A 27684-nucleotide genomic window follows, 5' to 3' on the forward strand; every position below is an offset into this window, starting at 1 on the left:
ACTATTGGTTGGGTCTTCTTATCAGTGGACAAAAAATTAAACCCAAAATTTAACAGTCATCAAATCTTTACTTTGTATAGTAAGTAACATGACGGTACTATCTATCATAGCTCATTAACTTTCAAATAAGGTCTAACGCAGGGTGTGAGAGAGGGGTGCTGGAAGCTTTCTACATTAGTAAAGACCTTTGCCTCTAGGAGAAATTTGTTTCCATGTTAGAGTCATATCAGCGAGCACTAATGTCCTCACAATCTGAAGAATATTACAAGAATATTCACATAACTAATCTGTACTGTAAAGTGCTGAACATAAGACTATAACGAATGTGTCAGATAATCTACTGTGACCAAAAATTCAAATGAGCATGGTTCTTATTCTGTTCTGTTGCAGACAGATTTGCCAAAGGGTCACTAGTCATCTTTAACCTTTCTCAGGCCATATCAGTTGTCCTCCCTATCCATTAGGACTAATGGTGCTGCTTTCACAAAAGCTGTTAGTTGTCATTAAGAAGTTATCAGATAACAGGAGAAAACAGAGGCATTTTTATTAAATCAATTTACAACGCTGGGGTTAAAACACATTAAAAGGAAAAATCAAATAAAACAGTTATAAGGTAACTAGAATATATGGACCAAGATTTAATGAATATTTCAAAATAATCCAATTTGAACAATTTCAATATTAAACTTCTTCCTTCAATACGACCTCAGAGAATTTTTCACTATTATATTCTTTATAAGGAAAGCCAAATTATTTGGAAAGATGAATTTTAAGTGCTATTTGAAAATCCAGGGGAAAAAAAAAGATTATTTCCTCTAAAGAGATCCAAACACATATACAATTAATATAATTTATACTTACAATTGTAATGTAAGACATAAAAGAGAATTAAAAATTTAATAATTATTCCTTCTATATAACAATGTGGTTAACCTATATGAAGCCACATGAGAAGCTATCAGAGAGAGAACAATATTAATGATTACTCTGTCAAAGGAAGTGTAGCATTCTTTTTTTTTCCAAATTCATTATTACATTTATTCCATTATTGAATTCATTTATTGACTGCTACATACTGGGTTTACAGAAATGAACAAAATATAGTCCCCGACCTCAAGGAATTCACCATCTAGTGGGAGAGACTAATAAACTGACAATCATAAACAATTATACACATACACATATGTTACCAAACCAGGTTCATCTTGCCCAACACACAGGAAGCCAAAAAGCTGAGACATCGAGGTTTGTAGCAAAGAGAAGTTTTCTTCACAATATAGCCAAGCAAGAAGACAGGAGAACAAATCTCAAATGCACCTCCCTGAAGGCAAGGGGCTCAGGGTATTTATGTGATAAAGAATAAAGAAGCAGGGCGGTCTGAGGTGTGGGGAGTGTGGGAAGCGTGGGGGAAAATGATTTGGAAAAAATGTACAGGCATAACAAAGCTACAGGTCTCTGCACATTCAAAAGGTCATGGAGCAGACCCTTGCACAGGCCCAGGTGAAGGGTAGGTGGCCCCATCCAGTCTTTTTTTCTTTTTCAATAAAAGTGTTTCTTTCATTTTTTTTAACTTTACTTTTTTTATACAGCTGGTTCTTATTAGTTATCTATTTTATACATATTAGTGTACACATGTCAATCCCAATCTCCCAATTCACACCACCACCTCCCCACCCCACTATCCCCGTGTGGTGTCCATCCGTTTTTTCTCTACATCTGTGTCTCTACTGCTGCCTTGCAAACCGGTTCATTTGTACCATTTTTCTAGATTCCACATATATGCATTAATATATTTGTTTTCCTCTTTCTGACTTCACTCCGTATGACAGTCTCTAGATCCATCCACGTCTCTACAAATGACCCAATTTCGTTCCTTTTTCTGGCTGAGTAATATTCCATTGTATATATGTACCACATCTTCTTTATCTATTCATCTGTCGATGGACACTTACGTTGCTTCCATGACCTGGGTATTGTAAATAGTGCTGCAATGTACATTGGGGTGCATGTGTCTTTTTGAATTATGGTTTTCTCTGGGTATATGCCCAGTAGTGGGATTGCTGTGTCATATGGTAATTCTATTTTTAGTTTTTTAAGGAACCTCCATACTGTTCTCCATAGTGGCTGTATCAATTTACATTCCCACCAACAGTGCAAGAGGGTTCCCTTTTCTCCACACCCTCTCCAGCATTTGTTGTTTGTAGATTTTCTGATGATGCCCATTCTAACCAGTGTGAGGTGATACCTCATTGTAGTTTTGATTTGCATTTCTCTAATAATTAGTGATGTTGAGCAGCTTTTCATGTGCTTCTTGGCCATCTGTATGTCTTCTTTGGAGAAATGTCTATTTAGGTCTTCTGCCCATTTTTTGATTGGGTTGTTTGTTTTTTTAATATTGAGCTGCATGAGCTGTTTATATATTTTAGAGATTAATCCTTTGTCCACTGATTCATTTGCAAATATTTTCTCACATTCTGAGGGTTGTTTTTTCATATTGTTTATAGTTTCCTTTGCTGCGCAAAAACTTTTAAGTTTCATTAAGTCCGTTTGTCCATTTCCATTGTTTATTTTTGTTTTTATTTCCATTACTCAAGGAGGTGGATCAAAAAAGATCTTGCTGTGATTTATGTCAAAGAGTGTTCTTCCTACGCTTTCCTCTAAGAGTTTTATAGTGTCTGGTCTTACATTTAGGTCTTTAATCCATTTGGAGTTTATTTTTGTGTATGGTGTTAGGAAGTGTTCTAATTTCATTCTTTTACATGTAGCTGTCCAGATTTCCCAGCACCACTTATTGAAGAGGCTGTCTTTTGTCTATTGTATATCCTTGCCTCCTTTACTGAATATAAGGTGACCATACGTGTGTAGGTTTATCTCTGGGCTTTCTATCCTGTTCCATCGATCTGTATTTATGTTTTTATGCCAGTACCATATTGTCTTGCTTACTGTGGCTTTGTAGTATAGTCTGAAGTCAGGGAGTCAGATTCCTCCAGCTCCGTTTTTTTCCCTCAAAATTACTTTGGCTATTCAGGGTCTTTTGAGTCTCCATACAAATTTTAAGATTTTTTGTTCTAGTTCTGTAAAAAATGCCATTGGTAATTTGATAGGGATTGCACTGACTCCGTAGATTGCTTTGGGTAGAACAGTCATTTTCACAATATTGATTCTTCCAATCCAAGAACATGGTATATCTCTCCACCTGTTTGTGTCATCTTTGATTTCTTTCACCAGTGTCTTATAGTTTTCTGAGTACAGGTCTTTTACCTCCTTAGGTAGGTTTATTCCTAGGTATTTTATTCTTTTTGTTGCCATGGTGAATGGGATTGTCTCCTTAATTTCTCTTTCTGATCTTTCGTTGTCAGTGTATAGGAATGCAAGAGATCTCTGTGCATTAATTCTGCATCCTGCAACTTTACCAAATTCATTGATTAGCTCTAGCAGCTTTCTGGTGGCATCTTTAGGATTCTCTATGTATAGTATCATGTCATCTGCAAATAGTGACAGTTTTACTTCTTCTTTTCCAATTTGTAGTCCTTTTATTTCTTTTTCTTCTCTAATTGCCATGGCTAGGACTTCTAAAACTATGTTGAATAACAGTGGCAAGAGTGGACATCTGTGTCTTGTTCCTGATCTTAGAGGAAATGCTTTCAGTTTTTCACCACTGAGAATGATGTTTGCTGTGGGTTTGTCGTATATGGGCCTTTATTATGTTGAGGTAGGTTCCCTCTGTGCCCCCTTTCTGGAGAGTTTTTATCATAAATAGGTGTTGAACTTTGTCAAAAGCTTTTTCAGCATCTATTGAGATGATCATATGGCTCTTATTCTTCAATTTATTAATATGGTATATCACACTGATTGATTTGCATATATTTAAGAATCCTTGCATCCCTGGGATAAATCCCACTTGACCATGGTGTATGATCCTTTTAATGTGTTGTTGGATTCTGTTTGCTAGTATTTTGTTGAGGATTTTTGCACCTATATTCGTCCGTGATATTGGTCTGTAATTTTTTTTGTTGTATCTTTTTCTGCTTTTGGTATCAGGGTGATGGTGGCCTAGTAGAATGAGTTTGGGAGTGTTTTAATAAATGTTTCAAAATAATCCAATTTGAACAATTTCAATATTAAAATTCTTCCTTCAATACGACCTCAGAGAATTGTCCACTATTATATTCTTCATAAGGAAAGCCAAATTATTTGGAAAGATGAATTTTAAGTGCTATTTGAAAATCCGGGGTGGGCAAAAAAGATTATTTCCTTGAAGGAGATCCAAGCACATATATAATTAATATAATTTATACTTACAATTATAATGTGAGGCATAAAAAAGAATTAAAAATTTAATAATTAATCCTTCTATATAACAAAGTGGTTAACCTATATGAAGCCACATGAGAAGCAGTCGTCAGAGAGAGAAAAATATTAATGATTACTCTGTCAAAGAAAGTGTAGTATTCTCTTAAGGAGCACATACTACATGGCTTTTCAAATATTCTCCATGTTATATATCTCATGGTAATATATCATATTACCTAGAAATTATTAAAATGGTAAGAAATAATAAGAAGAAATTTTATTTTCTATTTTCAGTAATGACAGGCTAGGTAAATCAGATCAATCCTACCAATGAAAACAAGTAGGAAAACCGGGGAGTTTATTTTTCTTTAATTCTGCTTGAAGTTACTGAATATTGAACAAAACAGTGATGAGTTACTAGGTCGAAATCCAAGAGAACAAGGAAATCCAGACATGTGAGCTGGTATTTAGGCCTAAATGCACAGGATGATTCTAGAGGGGGCTTCTAAGAGACTGAGTAGTGCTTTTGATAGACTTGTGGAACTAGGTAGTCATGTTCAAGGGGGTCTACTTTCCCTGCATGCTTTGGGTTGAAACATAAAGGGACATACAACAGAAATAAGAGTGAACCTGTAGTAATCAGGATCTTACAGCTATTTCAGGTGACCTTTATTTAAATAATTTAAGTAATCTCAATCTGTGAAATTGGATTAAGATGATCCAAGCCTAGATCTCAAACTCACATCTGTTTCTACAAATCTTTTTTAAAAATTCTAGCAAACAAGGAGTCAAGACATCATAAATGAGAACTAACAGTAAACAACAAAAACACAACTAAAAGGGAGCCAGATAGTGAAATGATCAGAAACAGACCATGTCTACTATGTTTAAATAGTTTGGCAATTTGAGAAAAACTGAATTCTAGAGAACCAGAAACTATCACTATTTACTAAAATGTTTTATCAATGCATATATGTTCGATTTTATCAAACGCTTTTGGTGCATATATTGAGATAATTTGTATCATTTTCTCCTTTATTCTGCTAATGTGGCAAATTACACTCACTGATTTTGAGTAGTAAACCAGCCTTAATTGTGGAATTATCCCAAATGGATTATGACACATTATCCCTCTGTGTATTTTTTTTTTCTGCTAGTATTTTGTTTAGGATTTTTCCTATCTATGTTAATGAGCAAGACAGGACTATAGCTTTCCTTTTTCATAATGCTCTTGTTAAGTTTCAATATCAAGGTGATCTTAAATCATGAAACAAGATGAGGCATAACCTGACCTTTTTATTCTATAGAAGAGTTTTCATAATATTGCCATTGTTTATTCTTTTTTTTTAACTGAATTATAGTTGATTTACAAGATTGTGTTAGTTTCAGGTGTATGGCAAAGTGATTCCACTACATATTTTTTTTCAGATTATTTTCCATTATAGGTTATTACAAGATATTGAATATAGTTCCCTGTGCTATACAGTAAATCCTTATTGTTTATCTATGCCATTGTTTATTCATAAACATTAGATAGAATTCTCTGGAGAAGGTATCTAAATATGACAGTATCTTTGTGAGATTTTTCTTTCCTTAGCAAAGTTCTATATCCACTTAGACAACAAAGTACAGGAATTATAAGTGTACACCATGATAAATTTTCACAAGTGAACATACTAATATAACAGGAGTGTAATCTATAATATAACAGTAAAAATTATAAAGTAATATATTTATAACTACACTACTTAATTATGGAAGTCATTTTTATGTTCTTATCATGGAAAACTGGAACTAAGTCGGCTAAATAACACTGATGCTGCCTAATTACTCTGTTTCAGATTTCTCTTCACTGAAATAACCATAATTTTTTCATACAGAGGAGAAAAGTAAACCATTCTTATAAAGATTCTGAAATCTAAAATATATGGGGCTGTAAGCAAAAAGCCATTCAATAATTCCCTTTGAGTGAAAAATATGTAATGCTTCTCTCATCAAACCACATCATGTAAGCATTTGTGATCAGTCTTGAAGTATTTTTGTATTTGTTTTACATAAAACAGTGTGACCTTTGATTCCCTCCCTGTGGTTTGTTTTAAACTGTTGTTCTTTTCTGAATAGTTGTGCTTTCTATTACATGCTGTCATTTAGATTCACTATGTCATCCCTATTATTAGAATTGTTTTGTTGTATACTTCACAATTCAAAAGGATGGTGATTATAAGGATACCTTATAATCAGCATAAAGTTTACGAGCCATCATCATAATTAACCCTCGCACATACACAAAAAGAATTCACTTGACAAACATGCAGGGGGCAGCTCTGTGTGACATGAAAGGATCTTTGAATGTGCCAGGAATTTCGCTCAAGTTTTGTTAAGGAATAATATTTTTTTTTATGTCAAGAAGATTCATAAATGTTCAAAAATGCAAAGGGATGTCAGTATAGGTAGAATGATGCAAATCACACACATACACACACACACACGCACACACACAAATCCAGAAGTTACTATTTAAAACATGTAAAGCTTCTTTCCAAAGTAATTAGATTACAGACTTTGACCTAGCTAACAGACTTAAATATTTTAAATTGGATAAATACAAACCTTATAATCATTACAATAGAATATAAAGTATGATTTAGGAAACTTAAGAGATTAAATACCTAATCATTTTAAGTCACCAGTTCTCTTGAGTGACAAAATAATTCTGACTTACTTAAGTTTGTTCGACCTTTGCAAATGAAAAGGGAACGTGATAATTACTCCACAAAATCGTACCTCCTAGAGACTACTGGATACTTACTTTAGCAGCACTAATGACTGTGGCAGTATAAGACTGAATGTTGTCTCCACAGGCTCCACCACGGGACTGATGACATCGAATCAACTGGAAAGAGAGAGAATGACCAGAAAGTTATTTCTATTAAACTGTTTAACTCTACAGGCTCTTAAGATAGAGCTTATTTACCATGCAGAATGATGGTGGTGGGTGGGAATGTTTGCATGAGTGTTTTCCAGACAAACAGCTAAAAGCCCTGCTGAGACACTTTTACCCCTTTTTATAATCTACTGGTGCCACTCAAGCAGTTTCATGCTCAAATACGATTTTTAATTACAAGATGAATAGTCTTTAAGAATTCATAAACTCTGAAATGGTAGGATTTGAGATCTGGCAGGCTTTCCACAAATAAATTTTAGAAACATAATCAAAGGACTTAGCCATGACTTCCTAACATTAAATATTTAACATGCTAACAAACTGGAGGTTTTGTCCTCTTAATTCCTACATAAAGATTGTAAAAGGAAACTTTAAAAAACAGACAAAAGAATGTGCCGTATTTCCATTTTCAATTGTGTTTGTGGGGAAGTGGCACAAATTATGCATAAATCAACTATGACACATAATAGCTGTCCACTTCAGAGGGCTCACCAGTTTTAACATTAGAATGAAAAAGACATGCCCTTATTCATAAATAAGTAAATCAAACTGTCAATTTCCAAAGTGAATCAGTAGTTTGACATGCATGATTCTCTCATGTGCTGAGCAATTAACCAAGACTAAATTCTCCACTGCTCCTACACTTCTAAATTTAAAGAAAAAATAGAAAGAAAAAGAAAGAAAAGAAGAAAGAGAAAGAACGAAAGGGAAATACAAAAATCATTAGCCAGATTTTTACACTTAAAATTTTCAATAAAACGGCAATAGTAGACTATTAGAACAGCTCCACATTGTGATATGAATATGAATTCAGAACAAATCTTCCTCTCCCAAAATATAAAAACAAAAAAAATGTTCTATATAATTTAAAACCAGGTCACTTGATAAAGATTAATATGTGAAACTTTTATTCTTTTATTATAAAATCAAACTTTTCTTCATCACTGATTTGTATTTAAAAAAAAAAAAAATCCCTTAAGACAATAGTGCTGTGGAATTTTCCAAATCGCAGGTGACTGGCAAATGTAGTTTCACACGGGAAAAGAGGGAGCTTGAAAAGTGATCACTTTAGCTAATAAAAAGAATCTCTCTCACTTACTCACCCAGTCACTCATTCATTCATTCACAAATACACATTTGAAGAATTATGAAAATTATCCCCTCTGCTGCCTTCTGAAGCATGTGCAAGGAAAGACATATCCTAGAAACACTATCTTTTCCCTGCTTCAGGTAATTAAAATAACCAAGGAAAACAAGCAATACTATCACCTTTTCAATTCATCTAAATCTGAGTCAGCATTTCTACATAAACATAACTAAGCCAGAAATTTCTTTAAAACTTAGACTCATTACAAAAGTTATATTTGCATCTCAGTACATCAAAATAAAAGATAAACCAGAAATTTCCATAGTGCAAAAATCTATCATGCCCAAATACCAGGAAATAATGGTAAGTGAAAAAAGCGACGTATAAAAGACCATGTATATAATGTTATCTTTGGGGAAATAAAGGGAAATATAAATATATCTATATAACATATGAGAAAATATATACGCATATAAATAAATATAAAGACAAATGTATACAATTATGTATCAAATGAAAACTGTAACAATGAAGGAAGGCAGAAAAAGGGGGATAAAGGACAAACTAACTAAAATAACCTATGAACACAGTATTTGATTGCATACCTTCCATTTTAGGCAGTAATGAAAGCAGAGAAAATTGCAAGAAAATCCTGAACTCTTTGTAGTTGGTTTGATTTTTGCAGTGGTATGAGCAAGCAACTCTGTAATTACTTTTTGGCATTATAGGATTGAAGAAATGAAGAAAACGTGCCGATGTCATGGTCTCCTATCCAAAACAAAGGACATACAAATAGGAAACGGGGGACAAAAAGAGAGAATCCTGTGGAAATACCAATATGACCTCTTCATTTCCAAAATGTACATGTGTATATGGGTATACATGGGTGCACAAATATGCATATATGTATATTTGCCTCTTTATGTGTATAATAAGTGTGTGTGGATATATAACATGCATATTTCTAAACTTTGTCCACTGAAAGAGTCTAGAAGCAAAAATACGCCAGTAACAATGAACACATCTACTGGACAACAGCTTAGTATCTAATACCATTGCCCATTAAAAAGAAACAGTAAAATCAGAAGAAGATGATTCCAGGGCTGGGACAAGGCAAGTACAAGATGGACCTGGACTTATTCTTATGATAGCAAGTAAGGAAATTATTTTTTTTTAATTTTGATGAAGCCACAACACAATGTCACAAGAAGCAGACTAAAGGGACTCTCATTGGTCAACTCTGGCATAATTTGAAAACCAAAATAATTAAAGACAGAAAAAAATTAAAAACTACTTAAAAAATAGGAATCATTAACCCCTATCAAAAATATAGAAACAGGAAGATTTAAAAAGAAGGGAAAGTTCTTGATTATGATAGAAAGCCAAATGCCTACAGGTAAATGTGTAGTGAGAAGTGGAAAACCATTAATTTGCAATCCTCATAGTAAAGACTGGTTCAGGCAGGAATCATCAATGGATGCTAAAATTAGGTAGGCTAAGATTTTGATAAAATGCAGGATATAAGCATGCTCTTTCCACATTATTAGTTACAAGAGGAAAAAATAGTACTTATTCAGTACAGAAACTGGACAAGACCTTGACAAAATTAGCATCACCAATAAAGGACAGACATATACCATGTGCCTCCAGATGTGACGCTGTGGGAAGTCCAGAACAGCACTCATACAATACTATAGTATTCCAGACAGAAATACATAACCCGAATATAATCAAGAGAAAACATCAAAACACTGAAAACAAAAAGCATTCTACTAAAAAGAATAAGGGGTAGATGTAGGGGGCTGTAGTCTTCAAAATTACCAATCCTGTAAAAGATAAAAAAAGAAGGGACACTCTTACAAGATATAATACCTGATCCTAGACTGGATCTGCACTATAGGAAAAAATTTTCTACAAATGATATGATAGGGTTAATTGACAAAATTGGAACATGGATGCTATAATAGATAAAAGTAGCTTATCAATATTAAATTGGCAGACTTCCCTGGTGGCGCAGTGGTTAAGAATCCGCCTGCCAATGCAGGGGACACAGGTTCAAGCCCTGGTCCGGGAAGACCCCACATGCTGTGGAGCAACTACGTCCATGCACCACAACTACTGAGCCTGTGCTTTAGAGCCCGCGAGCCACAACTACTGAGCCCACATGCCACAACTACTGAAGTCCACGTGCCTAGAGCCTGTGCTCTGCAACAAGAGAAGCCACTGCAATAAGAAGCCCACGCACCACAACGAAGAGTAGTCCCTGCTCACAACTAGAGAAAGCCCGCGCGCAGCAACGAAGACCCAACGCAGCCAAAAATAAAATAAATAAATTTTTTAAAAATTAAATTGGCTGATAACTTAAGTATTCTGGGGTAATGTGATATATGCAACTTACTCTGAGATTGTTCAGAGGTCAACCTAAGTAAAGAGTACATGGGTGTACTTTATAACATTTGTACTCTATTAATTCTTGCAGGTTTTCTGCAAGTCTTCCAAGTTAAAAGTACACTTAAAAATAGGCACTGAAAAACAAACACAATCAAGATAATATGGCCTCTTGGTTAAAACTGTAGTCAAAGAGCATTTTCACTGAAAGAAACTGTTGCTCCAAAATTTAATTTCTGCAGTTCCACACTCAGCCCAAATGCTACTACAATCAGAAACTGTTAACAAATACTAGCTCTTATGTAAATACCATGGAAACACATTTATCTGGAAATATTTCTTCCAAAGGATGGTACAACCATCTGATTAGTAAACTCCTTGTGAATGCCACTACACGTCCTGGTCTCCGTATATAACACTAGATATTACTGACACGTATCTCTACAAAGGCAAAGGCAAGACAAAGGCAAGACAACTGGCACACTTTGATGCTATGCATCTATGAAGGAAGTTTTTTCCATAAGAAAATAATATGTAACTATTTGCATAATACCTACAATCCTAAATGAGTAGTTTCCCACACATCACAATAAATCTGCAAGAGCCAAGGGACAATGTATTTATCTTCCTCTTGGAAGTCTTGGATGTCTCCGGCACTCAAAGAAATTTCCTACAGACATAATCATTAGAAGATACCATGATGTCAGCACACTGAATTGTATGCCTCTTGTCTTATTTGAAAAGAATGAATTTGAAAAGTGATATACTGGATAATCCAGAGAAAGAAGAGGGTAGAGTATAAATACAGCATTCACTAAAATGCAAAATACCTATATGTAGCGGACAGAATTCTGGAAAAAGCATCAAGGGATTCATCCAGAAAAATAAATTCCTCCAGTAGTTTCTTGATTTTGTGAATTCCAGAGGCTAGAGATATACTGTGGTTTCACCAAATAATTGTTGTACTTACCATATCCAGACTTGTGTCAAGAACTCTTCAATACATATTATTTCATATTATTCTCAATATACAGTAACCATACAAACAAGCAAAAAGGGAACAAAAAAATGATCTTCTTTGAAGTCTGTAATATTTTTTTAGGTTTCGTTCTATATTCATATGCAGGGCACTAAATGGCATAAAAAGGGATTTGCCCTTTGCTTTGAACTAGACATAAAAAAAGTTTCAATGTATAAATATAATATCTTCATTTACTATGATGACCTTAAGAGGTAAGTGAGATTGATAAATAACAACAAATGGCAGAACGCTTGTTTAGATTTAAATGTACACATACAGTTGAAGTCCATTAAATTATTCTATGCCTCAGGTTCCCAACCTACTACTAAAGACAGAAGTCATTCCTGCCTCCTGATTTCTAGCTCCACAGAAACTCCTGTGATGATATCAATGCTGTGATTTAAAATTAATGGAGTAAAGTTCTCTATATAAAACTAAGCCTGGAAAAGTAAGGCTGAGTCCAAATATTGATCCTGAGCAATAAGATCAGACAACTGGGTGCCCAATTAAAACAAAAACCAAACCAGAGAAAACAAACTAGTAAGTTAAACATTCATTATTGGTTGTTAATTACCTTTGGAAAACTCTTCAACACTTGCTCCATTACAAACATTCCAACACGGCCCTGCTTACCTTGTTTTCTGCATAAGCAAGCCAGCGGCTCCCAAGAGCAATAGGATTCATGTTGGGCCCGGGACAAGGGTAGCAGCCTGAAAATTTTCAAATGGCAATGTAAGAAATTTAATAATTTCCGTTGGTGCATCATATTTTGATGCCATAAAAACAGAATAATCAAATGCTTTTATTTTTTCAAGTCTCACATAAAATTCCCATAACCTAGTCATTATTTTAATAGCTAAAAGAGGTTCATTTTTTTCTCCTCTACAGTTTCCTTTGGGTTTTGACTCTGTTCCAATAAGAAATAAATCTGGGAAGAACTGGTATTCACTTTTCGCAAAAATTGGGCATTTTATACAGTTATTCCTGGAACAAGAGAGAGAAGCCAAGAAGAATCATTTAAAAATCATAAGCCTACAATTTCATAAGTCTAGCAAAACTGTTTAGAGAAGAAAGAGAAAGGATACAATTGGCTCAGGAATTTAAGGGCAAAGATAAGAAAGACATAACCCTAAAATAAAATGACAATAACAGGGGCAGGGTAGAACAAGTAACTTAGGTGTGGAGCTAATGGGGAGAAGTAATCCACAAAGGGTGCATCAGGAGATGTTGGGGAACTAATTTACATAATCCTATGCATTTACATTAAGCATTCAATTTCATTCTTCTTACTTTCAGCCCAGCCAAAAACAATCTAGTAGGTAGGATTATTTTGTGGTTCTCCAATTTCAAAAAAAAAATCACACATTCCTGACAGTGGTCACCAACACCATGGAAACACCAATGCCATCTTCCCGAACTCCACTAAACAAGACACAACACAATTCAGTCAAGTAAGTGATATCTGTCATCCGTGAGGGTCTCATCTCCCCTTCTGACTATACCAATAAGGTCTCTGAGTATAATGTCCTCATCTGTCAGCTACACAAAATAATATTACAGGGTTTCACAAAACTGCTTTTAAGGGACTACTCAAAGGAGACTGCAGAATCAAAGAACACAAAAAGCCTAACCTAAAGAATTCCTTGTTTATCATTCCACAAGTATCTGGTTAATATTTTCACAAATGTTTTTCCCTAAAATGTACACTAGCGGATCAAACTGAGGTTATCTATTTCATAGTTTAGGTCTCAATTTGGAATCTAAACTTATACGAGACAGGTTTTTATAAAAATAACCTTTTCTTCCCATGACAAAAAACAAAACAATACAAACAAAGAAAAACAGCCAAATTGCATGAAACACATGAGCGTACCAGGAAAAAATAGCTAATCTGAATAGCATGAACAGCACACCTGAAAATACCTTACCCAGCAGAAAGTCTCAGTCTAGTGCTGATCCTAACAGGAATAGAGTTATCAATGAATGAATAACTACTTTGACAAGTACTGTCAAAAATAAAAATAGGCTTCCCTGGTGGCGCAGTGGTTGAGTGTCCGCCTGCCGATGCAGGGGACACAGGTTCGAGCCCTGGTCCGGGAAGATCCCACATGCCGCGGAGTGGCTAGGCCCGTGAGCCATGGTCGCTGAGCCTGCACGTCCGGGAGAGGCCACAACAGTGAGAGGCCCGCGTACCGCAAAAATAAATAAATGAATAAAATAAATAAAAAATAAATAAAATTTATATGTTCTGTAATATATTTATTTATCTTTTTGCTTCTTTATTTTCTGTCTTCCTCCCACTTGATTAAGGTCGTGTTTGTGTCTTTTGTTCACAGTTAAATCTATACTGCTTAGAATAATACCTGAAAAATAGCTTAATAAATGTTTGAATAAATTAAACAATGCACCTAAATTAATCAAAGCATATGTATAAGACACACTTGCAAAAAAAAAAGTCATCTACAGAAGAAAAATTTTCAAATATTTTTCAAATATTGTGCTTGCCTATTCTTTAGGTTAGGCTTTTTGTGTTCATTTTAAAGCCATTTTTTAATAGAAATCTTCCTTAATTGTACATACATGCTTGCCTGAATTCAGAAAGCCTTTGAGTAGCAATCGTGGTGATTCTGAAATAGTAATGCCGTTGTGTTCACAGCCACTAGAGAAGCGCAAGTCGCTGTTGCTTTTGTTACTGCTAGTTTTCATTTCAGCTCCTTCAACTCCATCTACTTCGAGTTTTCTTTTTTCTTTTTTTTTTCGCCACACCGAGCAACCTGTGGGATCTTGGTTCCCTGACCAGGGACTGAACCCGGGCCCTCGGCACGGAGTCCTAACCACTAGACCACCAGGGAATTCCCTGAGTGTTCATTTTTAAAGAAGGTGAAGATAATAATCCTAAGAGAAAATCCATATGTCATACAAAATATAAGATGTAAGTTTTCTAATGTTTCACTCATTGTTTAAAAACTTTTTTTGTATTTCAGGGTTTAAAGTGGTGTGTTTGGAATGTTTGGATTTCTGGAAAATCAGCTTCTGGGTAACTGTGATGTTACTATAATCACTGAAGGCATATTATGGACACATATTATGGACATATACATAGAAAAAAAGGTCCACTAATATAATACAAAGACAACACACTCTAATGTATATATCACACAGTATTTACATAATAGATTTCATTATGACACCCACAACTAAATGTACTTTTTTCACACCAAAATGTACTTTTATATAAGTGTATATACATAGACCATATATAATTTCAGAACTGGAGAAATGAGCATAAACACTGTCTATAAGAAAATTTCCCCTTTTAAAATGTCATGAAAAAAATAACCAAATAAAAAACAGAAATAAATACCTGTGAATTGTGGCATTACATTAGAGGCAGCTAATCTCCTGAACTTTAAAGTCAACATAATCTAACTCAACCAACTCCGATAACTATTTTGCCTCAACAGATCCTAATAATATATAAGTATATCTGCCTTCCAAATACTAAAGAATACTAAGAAAAGATGTAGTTTACAATTCTCCATTTCACTTTTTGAGTCAATGTTTTTAGAAAGCTAGTGGATCTCAAGAATTATAGTGTATTGGAATGAAAGCAAATTGTTTTTCTGCTCTCCAAAAAACATTTTACAGCTGGAATCAGCAGACCATCAGCCTCTCAGCACTATCCCAACTTTATAAGCATGACTCCTTTAAAGATTAACCATTGCCTCCAGCTAAACTCTGAAAACAAGTGAAGAAAAAAGAAACAAAAAACAACAAAAAAAACACAACCCAAACCTCTATAATACTGGGACTAATTCTAACAAGGTTACAATGTTTGTGAACAAAGTAAAAGAGAGCTGGATATTTTAAAATATCAGGTTTCCAAATTTAAATAAAGGTAAAATCCACAAAAAGCATGCTACATGAAGATGATTCTATAACTAAAAGATTCTTGAGACTGATGCAATTTTACATGGCATCCTCCCAGAATGTTGGTCCTAGTGGGGAGAAGACCTGAACTCATTTTGAAAAACAAAGGATTTAACTACTCTCTGTAACACCCTGCCTTATTTTTCTTGGAAAAGACAACTCAAAAGATTTCAGACCTTTTTCGAAAAAACAGATGTCTGCATTTATGGTCAATTGGCTTTCAACAACGCTACCAAGACAAGTCAATGGGGAAAGAATAATCCTTTCAGCGAATGATGATAAGTCAACTGATATCCGCATGCAAACGAATGAAACTGAACCCTGGCCTCACACTACATACAAAGTCGAAATGAATCAAAGACTAAAGCTAATGTATTAACCTCCTGGAACAAACCATGGTAAATCTTCATAACCACAGGCAATGCTTTCTTAGATATGACACCAAAAGTACAAGTGATAAAAGAAAAAAATAGATAAATTAAACTTCATCAAAACTAAAATCTTTGTGCTTCAAACGACACCACCAAGAAACAGAAAAGACAACTCAGAGAATGGGAGTTGGGCAAAACATATATCTAATAACTGACTTGTATCTAAAATATAAACAGAACTAGTATAACTCCATAAAGACAAATAAATCAATGTAAAATTTGACAAAGAAGATAGAAGATGAGCATATGAAAAGATACTCAGCATCATTAGCCATAAGGAAATGCAAATCAAAAAAAAAATGGTACTGATGAACCTAGTTGCAGGGCAGGAATAAAGAGGTAGATGTAGAGAATGGACTTGAGGACACGGGGTGGGAGGGCTAAGCTGGGGCGAAGTGAGAGTAGCATCGACATATATACACTACCGAATGTAGAACAGTTGGTTGGTGGGAAGCAGCAGCATAGCACAGGAAAATCGGCTAGGTGCTGTGCGATGACCTAGAGGGGTGGGATAGGGAGGATGAGAGGGAGGCTCAAGAGGGAGGGGATATGGGGACACGTGTATGTGGCTGATTCGCTTTGTTGTGCAACAGAAGCTAACACAGTATTGTGAAGCAATTATACTCCAATAAAGATCTATCAAAACAAAGTATAAGGGACACTCTTGCACTGCTGGTGGGAATGTAAATTGGTACAGCCACTATGGAGAACAGTATGGAGGTTCCTTAAAAAACTACAAATAGAGCTACCATATGACCCAGCAATCCCACTACTGGGCATATACCCTGAGAAAACCATAATTCAAAAAGAGTCATGTACCAAAATGTTCATTGCAGCTCTATTTACCATAGCCAGGACATGGAAGCAACCTAAGTGTCCATCATCAGATGAATGGATAAAGAAGATGTGGCACATATATACAATGGAATATTACTCAGCCATAAAAAGAAACGAAATTGAGTTATTTGTAGTGAGATTGATGGACCTAGAGTCTGTCATACAGAGTGAAGTCAGAAAGAGAAAAACAAATATTGTATGCTAACACATATATATGGAATCTAAGGGGAAAAAAAGGGCATGAAGAACCTAGGGGTACGACAGGAATAAAGACACAGACCTACTAGAGAATGGACTTGAGGATATGGGGAGGGGGAAGGGTAAGCTGTGACAAAGTGAGAGAGTAGCATGGACATATATACACTACCAAACGTAAAACAGCTAGCTAGTGGGAAGCAGCCGCATAGCACAGGGAGATCAGCTCGGTGCTTTGTGACCCACCTAGAGGGGCGGGATAGGGAGGGTGGGAGGGAAGGAGACGCAAGAGGCAAGAGATATGGCAACATATGTATATGTATAACTGATTCACTTTGTTATAAAGCAGAAACTAACATACCATTGTAAAGCAATTATACTCCAATAAAGATTTAAAAAAAAGAATAATCAGATACTACTTTGTGAGATACCAACAGGATGTATATAACCTTATTAACAATCATTGGTGAGAAACTGGAACCCTCATACACTGCTGGTAGGAATGTAAAATGTGCAGTCACTGTGCCCAACAGCTCTTCAAATAGTTAAGGATAGAATTACCATATGACCCAGTAATTCGACTCCTGGGTACATACCCAAGAGAAACGAAAACATATCCACACAAATACTTATATCCAAGAGAATCAAAAATAGATGTCCCCATAAAAACCTTTCATTTATGAAAGCATTATTCATAAAACCCCCAAAATGGAAACAAACTAAATGGCCAGCAATAAAAAGAAATGACGTATAATATTCCACTGTCAGGATACACCACAGTTTATCCATTCACACACTGAAGGACACTTTGGTTGCTTCCACTTTTGGCAATGTGAATAAAGCTGCTATAAATATCTGTGTGAAGGCTGTGTGAACATAGTTTTCAACTCATTTGGTTAAATAACAAGAAGTGAGATTGCTGGATTGTATACTAAGAGTAGGTCTAGTTTTGTAAGAAACTATCAAATTGTATTCCAAAAGTGGCTGCACCATTTTGCCTGCCCACCAGCAATGAGAGTTCCTGTTGTTCCACAACTCTGACAGCACTGGTGTTCTCAGTGTTTTGGATTTTAGACGTGTGATGATTATCTCATTGTTTTAATTTGCATTTCTCTGACGACATATAATATGGAGTATCATATCATATGCTTATTATTCTTTGGTGAGGTGCCTGTCAAGAGTCACTGGCCCATTGTTTAATCAGGTTGTTTATTTTGTTCTTGCTGAATTTTAAGAGTTCTTTGTATATTTTGGATAACAGCCCATTATTAGGTTTGTCCTTTTTTTTTTTTTTTTTTTTTGTGGAGTATAGTTGATTTACAATGTTGTGTTAGTTTCAGGTGTACAGCAAAGTGAGTCAGTTATACATACATATAACCACTCTTTTTTTAGATTCTTTTACCATATAGGCCATTACAGAGTATTGAGTAGAGTTCCCTGTTCTACTGTGTTGTACAGTAGGTTCTTATTAGCTACCTATTTTATCTTATTTTTGGCTGCGTTGGGTCTTGGTTGCTGTGCATGGGCTTCCTCTAGTTGAGGCAAGCAGGGGCTACTCTTCGTTGCAGTGCGCGGGCTTCTCATTGCGGTGGCTTCTCTTGTTGCAGAACACGGGCCCTAGATGTGCGGGCTTCAGCAGTTGTGGCTCACGGACTCTAGAGCGCAAGCTCAGTAGTTGTGGCACATGGGCCCAGTTGCTCCGTGACATGTGGGATCTTCCCGCACCAGGGCTCGAACCCATGTCCCCTACATTGGCAGGAGGATTCTTAACCACTCCACCACTAGGGAAGTCCTAGTTATCTATTTTATATATAGTAGTGTATATATGTCAATTCCTATCTCCCAATTTATCCCTCCCCACCTTATCCCGTTAACCATATGTCTGTCTTCTACATCTGTGACTCTACTTCTGTTTTGTAGAGAAGGTAAGTTCATCTGTACCCCTTTTTTCAGATTCCACACATAAGCAATATCATGATATTTGTCTTTCTGTGTCTGACTTAACTTCACTCAGTATGATAATCTCCAGGTCCATCCATGTTGCTGCAAATGGTATTATTTTGTTCTTTTTTTATGGCTGAGTGATACTCCATTGTATATATGTACCACATCTTCTTTATCCATTCCTCCGTTGATGGACATTTAGGTTGCTTCCATGTCCTGCCTATTGTAAATACTGCTGCAGTGAACACTGGGGTGCCTGTATCTTTTCAAATTATGGTTTTCTCCAGGTATATCCTAGGAGTGGGATTCCTGGGTCATATGTTAGTTCAATTTTTAGTTTTTTAAGGAACCTCCATACTGTTCTCCATAGTGGCTGTACCAGTTTACATTCCCACCAAGAGTGTAGGAGGGTTCCCTTTTCTCCACACCCTCTCCAGCATTTATTGTTTGTAGATTTTTTTGATGATGGCCATCGTGACTGGTGTGAGGTGACACCTCATTGTAGTTTTGATTTGCATTTCTCTAATAATTAGCAATGTTGAGCATCTTTTCATGTGCTTTTTGGCATTCTGTACGTCTTCTTTGGAGAAATGTCTATTTAGATCTTCCACCCACTTTTTGATTGGTTTGTTTTTGATATTGAGCTGCATGAGCTGTTTGTATATTTTGGAGATTAATCCCTTGTCAGTTGCTTCGTTGGCAAATATTAATTTGTCTATTACAAATATCTTCTCTCAGTCTGTGGCCTTTCTTCTCATTTTCTTGACATTGTCTTTTGCAGAGCATAAGTTTTTAATTTTAGTGAAGCCCACTTTATCAGTTATTTCTTTTGTGCCTTTGGTGTTGTATCTAAAAAGTCATCACCATACCCAAGGTCATCTAGGTTTACACCTATGTTATCTTCTATAAATCTTATACTTTATGTATTACATTTAGGCCTGTGATATTTTTTGAGTTAATTTTTGTGAAGGATGTATAGTCTGTGTCTAAATTCAGTTTTATGCCCGTGAATGTCCAGTTGTTCAGTACCATTTGTTAAAGAGACTATCTCTGCTCCATCGTGCTACCTCTGCTTCTTCATCAAAGATTTATTTCTGGGCTCTCTATTCTGCTTGTCTATTCTTTTGCCAATGTCACACTGTCTTGACTACTGTAGCTTTACAGTAAATCTTGAAGTTGGGTAACAACATGGAGGAAACATGATATTATTCATTGAAAGAAGCCAATCAGAAAAGGCTACATACTATGATTCCAACTATATGACATTCTAGGAAATGCCATGGTTGCTGGGGGGAACGGGAGGGCAGAGATGAACAGGCAAAGCACAGAGGATTTTTAGGGCAGTGAAAATACTCTGTATGATATTACAATGATGGATATATGTCATTATACATTTACCCAAGCCCACTGATGTACACCACCAAGAGGGAATCCTAAGATAAACAATGGACTCTGAGTGATAATTATGTGTCAGTGTAGGTTCATCAAGTGTAACAAATGTACTACTCTGGTGAGGGATGCTGATAATGGGGGAGAGGGAGACTATGTATGTGTGGGGCTGGGGTTATATGGGAAATTTCTGTGTCTTCTGATTAATTTTGCTGTGAACCTAAAACTGCTCTAAAAAATATAATCTTCTACTATGTTCAGTGAAAGACACAAGTCACAAAAGACCACACACTGAATGAAGTTCAAAAAGGACTATGAAACCCCCTCCAGAAAGAATAAGCACATAAAATATTAAATATCATTTCAGAGATTTATTTGACCATCTTACTCCTGATTAATGACCCTCTTAAGGTTCCATGAGCTTTGAATTTAAAACTTGATTTTATTTTTGCTTTATTTTTTATGTATATGAAACAGAGTAATGCCATTCAAAGGCTCAACGGGTTCAATGGGTGGGAATTATGTGCAGAAAATATGAAAATCACGTTAGTTCATGGCATACATGTTATTTAGAGTCCACTTTATACTGAACACCTGCCTGGGCTCTGAAAACACCATGGCAGCCTAGTCTGTTGTATACAGATGGGAAACCAAAAGAACAGGGTTTTAACTTGAACTGGTCTTAGATGCCACATTAACCTGCCAATCTCTTCTTATCAATGTTACAAGCTTGCTTAGAAACATAAAAAGAAAGGTTCCTCTTCCCAAAATTAAAACTAATTTTACATTTTAAAGATCCTTAAAATACATTCCTTATTTGTAATTCACCATTAACATAAATGAAAAATACACATTCTAACCCTAAGAAATAACATTAGGATTGTAAGGAATAAATTTTCCTCCTCAAAGTAAAAACAGAAGCCAGTGGAAAGAGTTACTTCCTATACAATCCTTTGGTCTCTCTGGAGACTTCATATCTGCATTTAAACTTAAGCACACTGGAAATGACTGCTAATGACATCTATCAGTCTTGGTCTTTTGTTTTCTTAATCATACGTGGGTTTTGGATTTCCACATCAGACAGCTGCTCAAGGCCACCTTTTCTGTACAGCCAAATACGAAGGTGTCTCCTTTCTCATCATATTGGCTGTGTTCCCTTTCCAGTTCTCTATCAGCTCTCTTTACCTGCCCTTCCACCCTTTGGCACAAATTCCCATGGTGCTTTCTCTGATGGACACAGCTGTCTCTACTTATTTTACAGTCTCATCATTGTATTCATACACAACTTAGGCAATCATGATTGTATTACACAAGAGCTTTTCAAACTCTTTTAGAAATTAAATGCTTGCATGAACAAAACAATATCCTCATTAAGAATCTGTCATTCTACATGGGCTTTAGTACTAATTCTTTAATAACTAGAAACCAATCAATGGGGGAAAAAAACTAAATGGGCTACCACGAATGCTATTCTCAGTATGCCTATAAGCTCCCCTGTCCTCCAATCCCTATATCCTGTACTTCTCACTGTCCCAAGCAAAACTGGCTTACAAGCATGGAATAACCCAAATTCAGAGAAACACACATAACTTATACCATGCTTCTTTCCACCTGCCAAAAGTTTCAGTCTGTTTAAAGGAATGGGGATGGGGGTGGGGGTTGCAAAAATTAGGGGAAAATAAGCTTATTTAAAGTTAGGAAATGGCTCCATGTGTTCCTTGATTTTAAATATTAAGTCTTGCTCAATTTTGTTCAAAATGTTGATAAAAATCCCTTAAGGTGAAGTTGTATTTCAAAGAAAAGAAGCTAAATTTCTTCATACAAGCATGCGTTAAATATCATCAATATCACGAACCTAACAACCCTTGAATAAATCTGGTTTATAGGGTTTTCAAGTAAAGTAAAATAATATGTAACTAAGAATGGTGAGAAAATGGAAGTATGAAATGAGATATATAACTACTATTGGCCAGAGTATTATAGATGAAGGGTTTGGGGAGATCTGCTGTGAAATGCTACAATGAACGGCATTCAGAGTGTGAGGAGAGAAATCACAACTTTTGTTGTTCTTGATGCTTTCTGGACTCTTTTTTTAATGTAAACTATGTATTTAAATATAAAATAGATAAAGAAGTACCCAAGTCAACAAAGTAAACATATGCGTGCATAAAAGCAGCATCCAAAACAAAAAACAGGACATTATAGAATCCCAAAAGCCCCTTCTCATACCCCCTTCCAGGTTACGCAGGTGTGTTCTGACAACGATACTAGACATCTATCTTCAAAAGATATCACTGGATTTTAACACATAGTTTATTACACTTATTTCCATCATTTATCACCAAGAAATGACAGTTGTACTTTTATACTACCTCATTTTTCAACATTTAACATACATTTCAGACTTAAAGAAATCCATACTAAACAGACTTCATGGCATCCTCAAGCCACGAGACCCATTTTACAAGCAGTACAGTCACAGAATAAGTGATAATCCTAATGAATCAGAAATTACTGAAAATTCACTACTGTGGGCTCCACTCCACTTGACCAGGACTTGCTGCATGCCACTTATAAAGCACCTGACTGCAACACTAGACACACTAGTGATCCTTCCAGATCTCTTCTTCCTATCATGAACAATTCACACAATATGAGACTAATATTTTAATAATACTTGTTTCAACTGTTCAGTAGTCCAGCAATACAGAGGGAAGCATTTGGGACTATATGGCAAAGATCCTAAAACAATATTAACGTGTAAAAAAAAAAAGAACACTCATTTTTATCAAACTCAATTGATATTTTGTGCTTCCTAAAGGCTTAAAAAACAGAAGCTCCTGCTCCTGAAAGGGGAAACAATACTCCAGATACTGGAGAGATATTCAAGAGCTAATCACTACAAAGGTATAATTTTCAAATAAACTCACACTTCAGAAAAGCTGTGTACTTAACTCCAACATGAAAAAGAAACTTTGTTCATATATGCATTCATATATTCATTTCTTTAAATACCCACCAAATTTATAATTCCCAGTTTAAACCTATATCACTTTCTCTAGAGATGACTACTGATCCTATATGAATAACTTTCTTCCTTATCTGATAACTTTTGATACAGTTGTACTACATTCTCAACGCTTTTGGCTAGCTAAACATCTTGGAAAAGAACCACTGATGCTTTGAAAGTAGAAATAGTTGTGATAAATGTTTTCATCTTTAGCAAATTGAGTTTTATTATTGTAAGAACCAAAAATAAGCATCAGAAATATTTTTAAGTTAGCTAGAACAAATGGATATATTATACCTTGCATGACGGACCTACTTCCTTAATCCAAGTCAAGATGAATAACTTCGCTCTCAAGGAAATTACTATATAGCGGCAAAGACAGAACAAGTAGACAGAAGACACATACAATAACATAGAAATTAAGTGTCTTAACAGAGGGAAAAATTACACTATAAAAGCATTCCCAAAGGGTATTCGGTACTGTAATCTAATAAATCTAGGAAATATTGAAATATAGTAAATAAATTTAAACAAATTAAAATGCTAATCACCACTGGCATCCTCCAATAGAAGGCAGCATTTCCTAAGTTTATTTGACCAGGGCATCCTGATTTACACAGCATGTTGAAGGTCTACTGTTCTGTGGATAGATTTTGGGAATTGCTATCTTTGGGGATTTAGAAGAAGGAGAGCCTTCCTTAAACTAAGGGGATCAGGAAATACATCATATAAGAACTAACATCTACACTGGGGCTAGAAAGACATGTAGGATTAAGTCACTGTGGAAAGAGAGACTGCTAGTGAAAAGGCCATTTCAGGCAGGAAAACAGAGCACTTGCAAAGAACTGAGATTTATGAGTGGCTCAAAGAAAATGTAGCATAAGCAGCATGAAAATGGGTTGTAGAGATAAAGATTTAGCAAGGACACTGGATTTTGATAAAGAAGGTTTTGTATGCCAAAAACCTTGAGAGTTCAGTTGGAAGGAATGTACAAGTTTACACTTGTTGACCACAGTTACATCAAGTAAGGCCTTTGTTCCAATCAAAAGACCTCAGAGTTTAGACGATAAATTATTTGATCAATTGGTAATACAGAAATAATGATTTTGTAAGTTCTTATCATTTAAATATAGATAATAGATTAAATTATATGTCAGGGATATGCTTCAAAATAATTTGGGAAGGGTATAAATGAAAAAGATTGTCCACGAGTTGGTACTTATTGAAACTAGATGATAAATACATGGTGGTTCATTATACTACCGTCTTTAAATAATTGTATATATTTCCCCAAATAAATTTTTTTAAAAAAATAACATTTAGGGACTGTCCTGGTGGCACAGTGGTTAAGAATCCGCCTGTCAATGCGGGAGACACGGGTTCGAGCCCTGGTCCAGGAAGATCCCACATGCCGTGGAGCAACTAAGCCCGCGAGCCAAAACTACTGAGCCCACGTGCCACAACTACTGAAGCCCGCGCGCCTAGAACCTATGCTCCACAACAAGGGTAGACCCCGCCTGCCGCAAACAGAGAAAGCCCGTGCGCAGAAACAAAGACCCAACACAGCCAATAAATAAATAATTTTTTTTAAAAAAAGAAAAAAGGCATCAAAAAAATAACACTCATAGGAAATGAAATGGTATATCTATGGCTTTAGTAATTTAATAAAATGCAATATTTTTGCCATATCACTAAATGACTAATGTTTATCAAATAAGCAAAATGACTGAAAATCAAAGGTTCATTTCACCATTTTAACGTGACTAAAAATTCACCTTTCTACAAGAACTTCATGATTTCAAGTAAGACTGAAAAGTAAGAAGAATACATACTATAGTCTCTCATCTTCTGCTTAAAGGTATTTTCACTCTTATTTCCACTATAAATGGCTTAATTGAGAAAGTACAGTAAAATCCCATGAAAATATGAAATTTCTGTAATGTGCCAGTTTCTATATTGATCCTGCCAATTGACTCAAGGCCTTTAGGTACTTTCTGTAAGTTAACCCAAGTCAGGACATTCCAAAAACAAATTCTTCTATCGCAAAATCTCAGACTGCAAAATACTCTCCCAGAAAAGCTGCAAAATCATCAATGTGCAAAAACAAAACTCTCTTAAAAAATAAATTGTAATTATAGCCTACAGTGCATAGGGTTTTGTTTAAATCTTCTTATTTGTAGGTCCTTATTTGAAACAAATACATTTCTATCACCCATTAGTTAAATAACAGACATGCTGGTTGAGACAAATTTCACTCATACATAGATATAAACAATTAAAGATACAGGTTATATCTACATGATTTTATGTAAAATTTAATTAGATCATCTAAGCTTAAAAATTACTATTATAATATAAATATAATATTTACTATTATAATATAAATAATACATTGCCCATTTTCTCCAACAAAACAGAGTATTGTGAAAAGCCTATTCTGATTCCAATGTATCAAAATTATTACAAAGCCTATGTCCTTTGACTCTAACTATGAAATACACAAATCTAATTATTTCAATTCTTTCTTTATAATAAAGTTTAATTTTTTCTTTTAAAATTCTATAGTGGGTATTAATCAATGAAAAATCTATAAGGTTTATTTATCCACTAAAAAAAACTAGCATTATTATTTATGCTAGTTTTTTTTTAGTGGATAAAGAATAATAATAATATTATTAACTCTCCATTAGTAACTTACTTACATATATTAACTTCTCTTTAGTAACTGTGACAACTGACTTTATACCCTACCATTTATTACAGAGAAGAAAACTGAAATCTATTAGCAAGTGTAATATTACTTTCAACATGCACAGCGCAGTAGAGCCCAGTGTTTAAATAAGGTTTAAATTTCAAAACATATATTGTCATTTAAATAAACTATCTTAACAAATAATGATTTGAGAGTTCTCCCCAATTTAACACTCAGCTGAGGCAGCAAGAGCTATCTGTGAGTATAAAATTAAAATGGACCTGCAACAGAGATGTCTAACTTTGCAGAAGCCAACACACACATATCTTTGATTAACGATAAACAACAGAAGACTACTGATAAGATGTAAAGACAAATACTCAGGAAAAACTGGCATCTAAATCTGGCTGAAATATTCATACTCTGTTCTAATTCACTCCTCTGTAGCTCACACACCTGGAAGAAATGGAAAGACTCATACATGATTCCTCTATTTCTCTACTTGTTTCAATTTTAATAGTGAGTGATATAATTATAAGGTAATATATTAACGCATAAGATCTGTAAGAATTAATATGCTAAAACAGGCCATGTAATTTTCAAAGCTTACTATATTATATATATACTACATTTTTGAATGAAGATGTTATTAACAAATGTATGCTCCCCCAAAACTTTTAATTTATAGATAAAACAATAAAAGATCCTTCCTGGTAATCTATATTTAATCATTATTAAAACATTAGTAAATTTCTGATCAGTATGAAATAACTGACTGATAAGTGGGTTAATGTACTCAGTCATTCAAGAAATAGTTAATGAGAGCCTACATTGTGCCAGCCAATGTCCTAGGTGCTAGAGATACTAATGTAAATTTGTAAATGGTGTAAACTTGTGATAAAACAAAAATATGTCAATGAACATGATCTCCATTATTATCTCTGTAGATCTCTGAGAGAAAAGATTACAAGATCAAGGAGGTGAGTTGTATTCTTCTTCATAGGCTACAAAATGATAAACTATATATTACAATGAATTATTCATGTGTTATATATAGTATAGTATATATTATATAATGTATGCAATAACATATAGATTGCAAGATATTAACAAGAACATGAGCTCTAACCAGAAAGGAATAATGTCTCCTACTCAGAACTTAATACATGGATTAACATCTGATGAGTAAGTGTGTAAATAGTTCTGATATTTCAGGAGATGCAACAGTATGATTGGGATTCCCTACACATAACAAAAATGAGCTCTGTTCCAACAGAACTATTTCTGCAGCATACACATAACAGATTCTCTGAAAAAACAGCTATAGCTTTGATGGTGAGTGTTAAGAGTTAAAACACGAAAGAGTGAAAACTATTGTTTTACTAGGCTGTAGTAAAAAAAAAAAAAAAAAAAAAAAAAATCTAACTCCAGACAAGGCCCCTGTTGGAATTTCCAGCTTGCTGGACTGCCTTGCAAATCTTGGACTTGCCAGCTCCCACAACTGCACGGGCCAATTTTTTAAA

General features: G+C 35.0%; 1 protein-coding gene across 11 annotated transcripts in view; it reads right to left on the reverse strand.

The window, feature by feature from the left end:
* The window catches only part of BCAS3 (BCAS3 microtubule associated cell migration factor), a 572946-nt gene that overhangs the window by 415684 nt on the left and 129578 nt on the right, over positions 1-27684 (reverse strand). For all 11 annotated transcript variants that reach the window (XM_067716301.1, XM_067716302.1, XM_067716299.1 and 8 more), the window contains exons 10-11: positions 12367-12443; positions 7103-7186 (exon numbers count right to left, since the gene is read on the reverse strand). In XM_067716301.1, the coding sequence (XP_067572402.1) occupies positions 7103-7186; positions 12367-12443 (161 nt within the window). The remainder of the gene's footprint in view (positions 1-7102; positions 7187-12366; positions 12444-27684) is intronic.

Source organism: Pseudorca crassidens, chromosome 19 (assembly GCF_039906515.1).
Source record: "Pseudorca crassidens isolate mPseCra1 chromosome 19, mPseCra1.hap1, whole genome shotgun sequence".
Classification (NCBI taxonomy): domain Eukaryota; kingdom Metazoa; phylum Chordata; class Mammalia; order Artiodactyla; family Delphinidae; genus Pseudorca; species Pseudorca crassidens.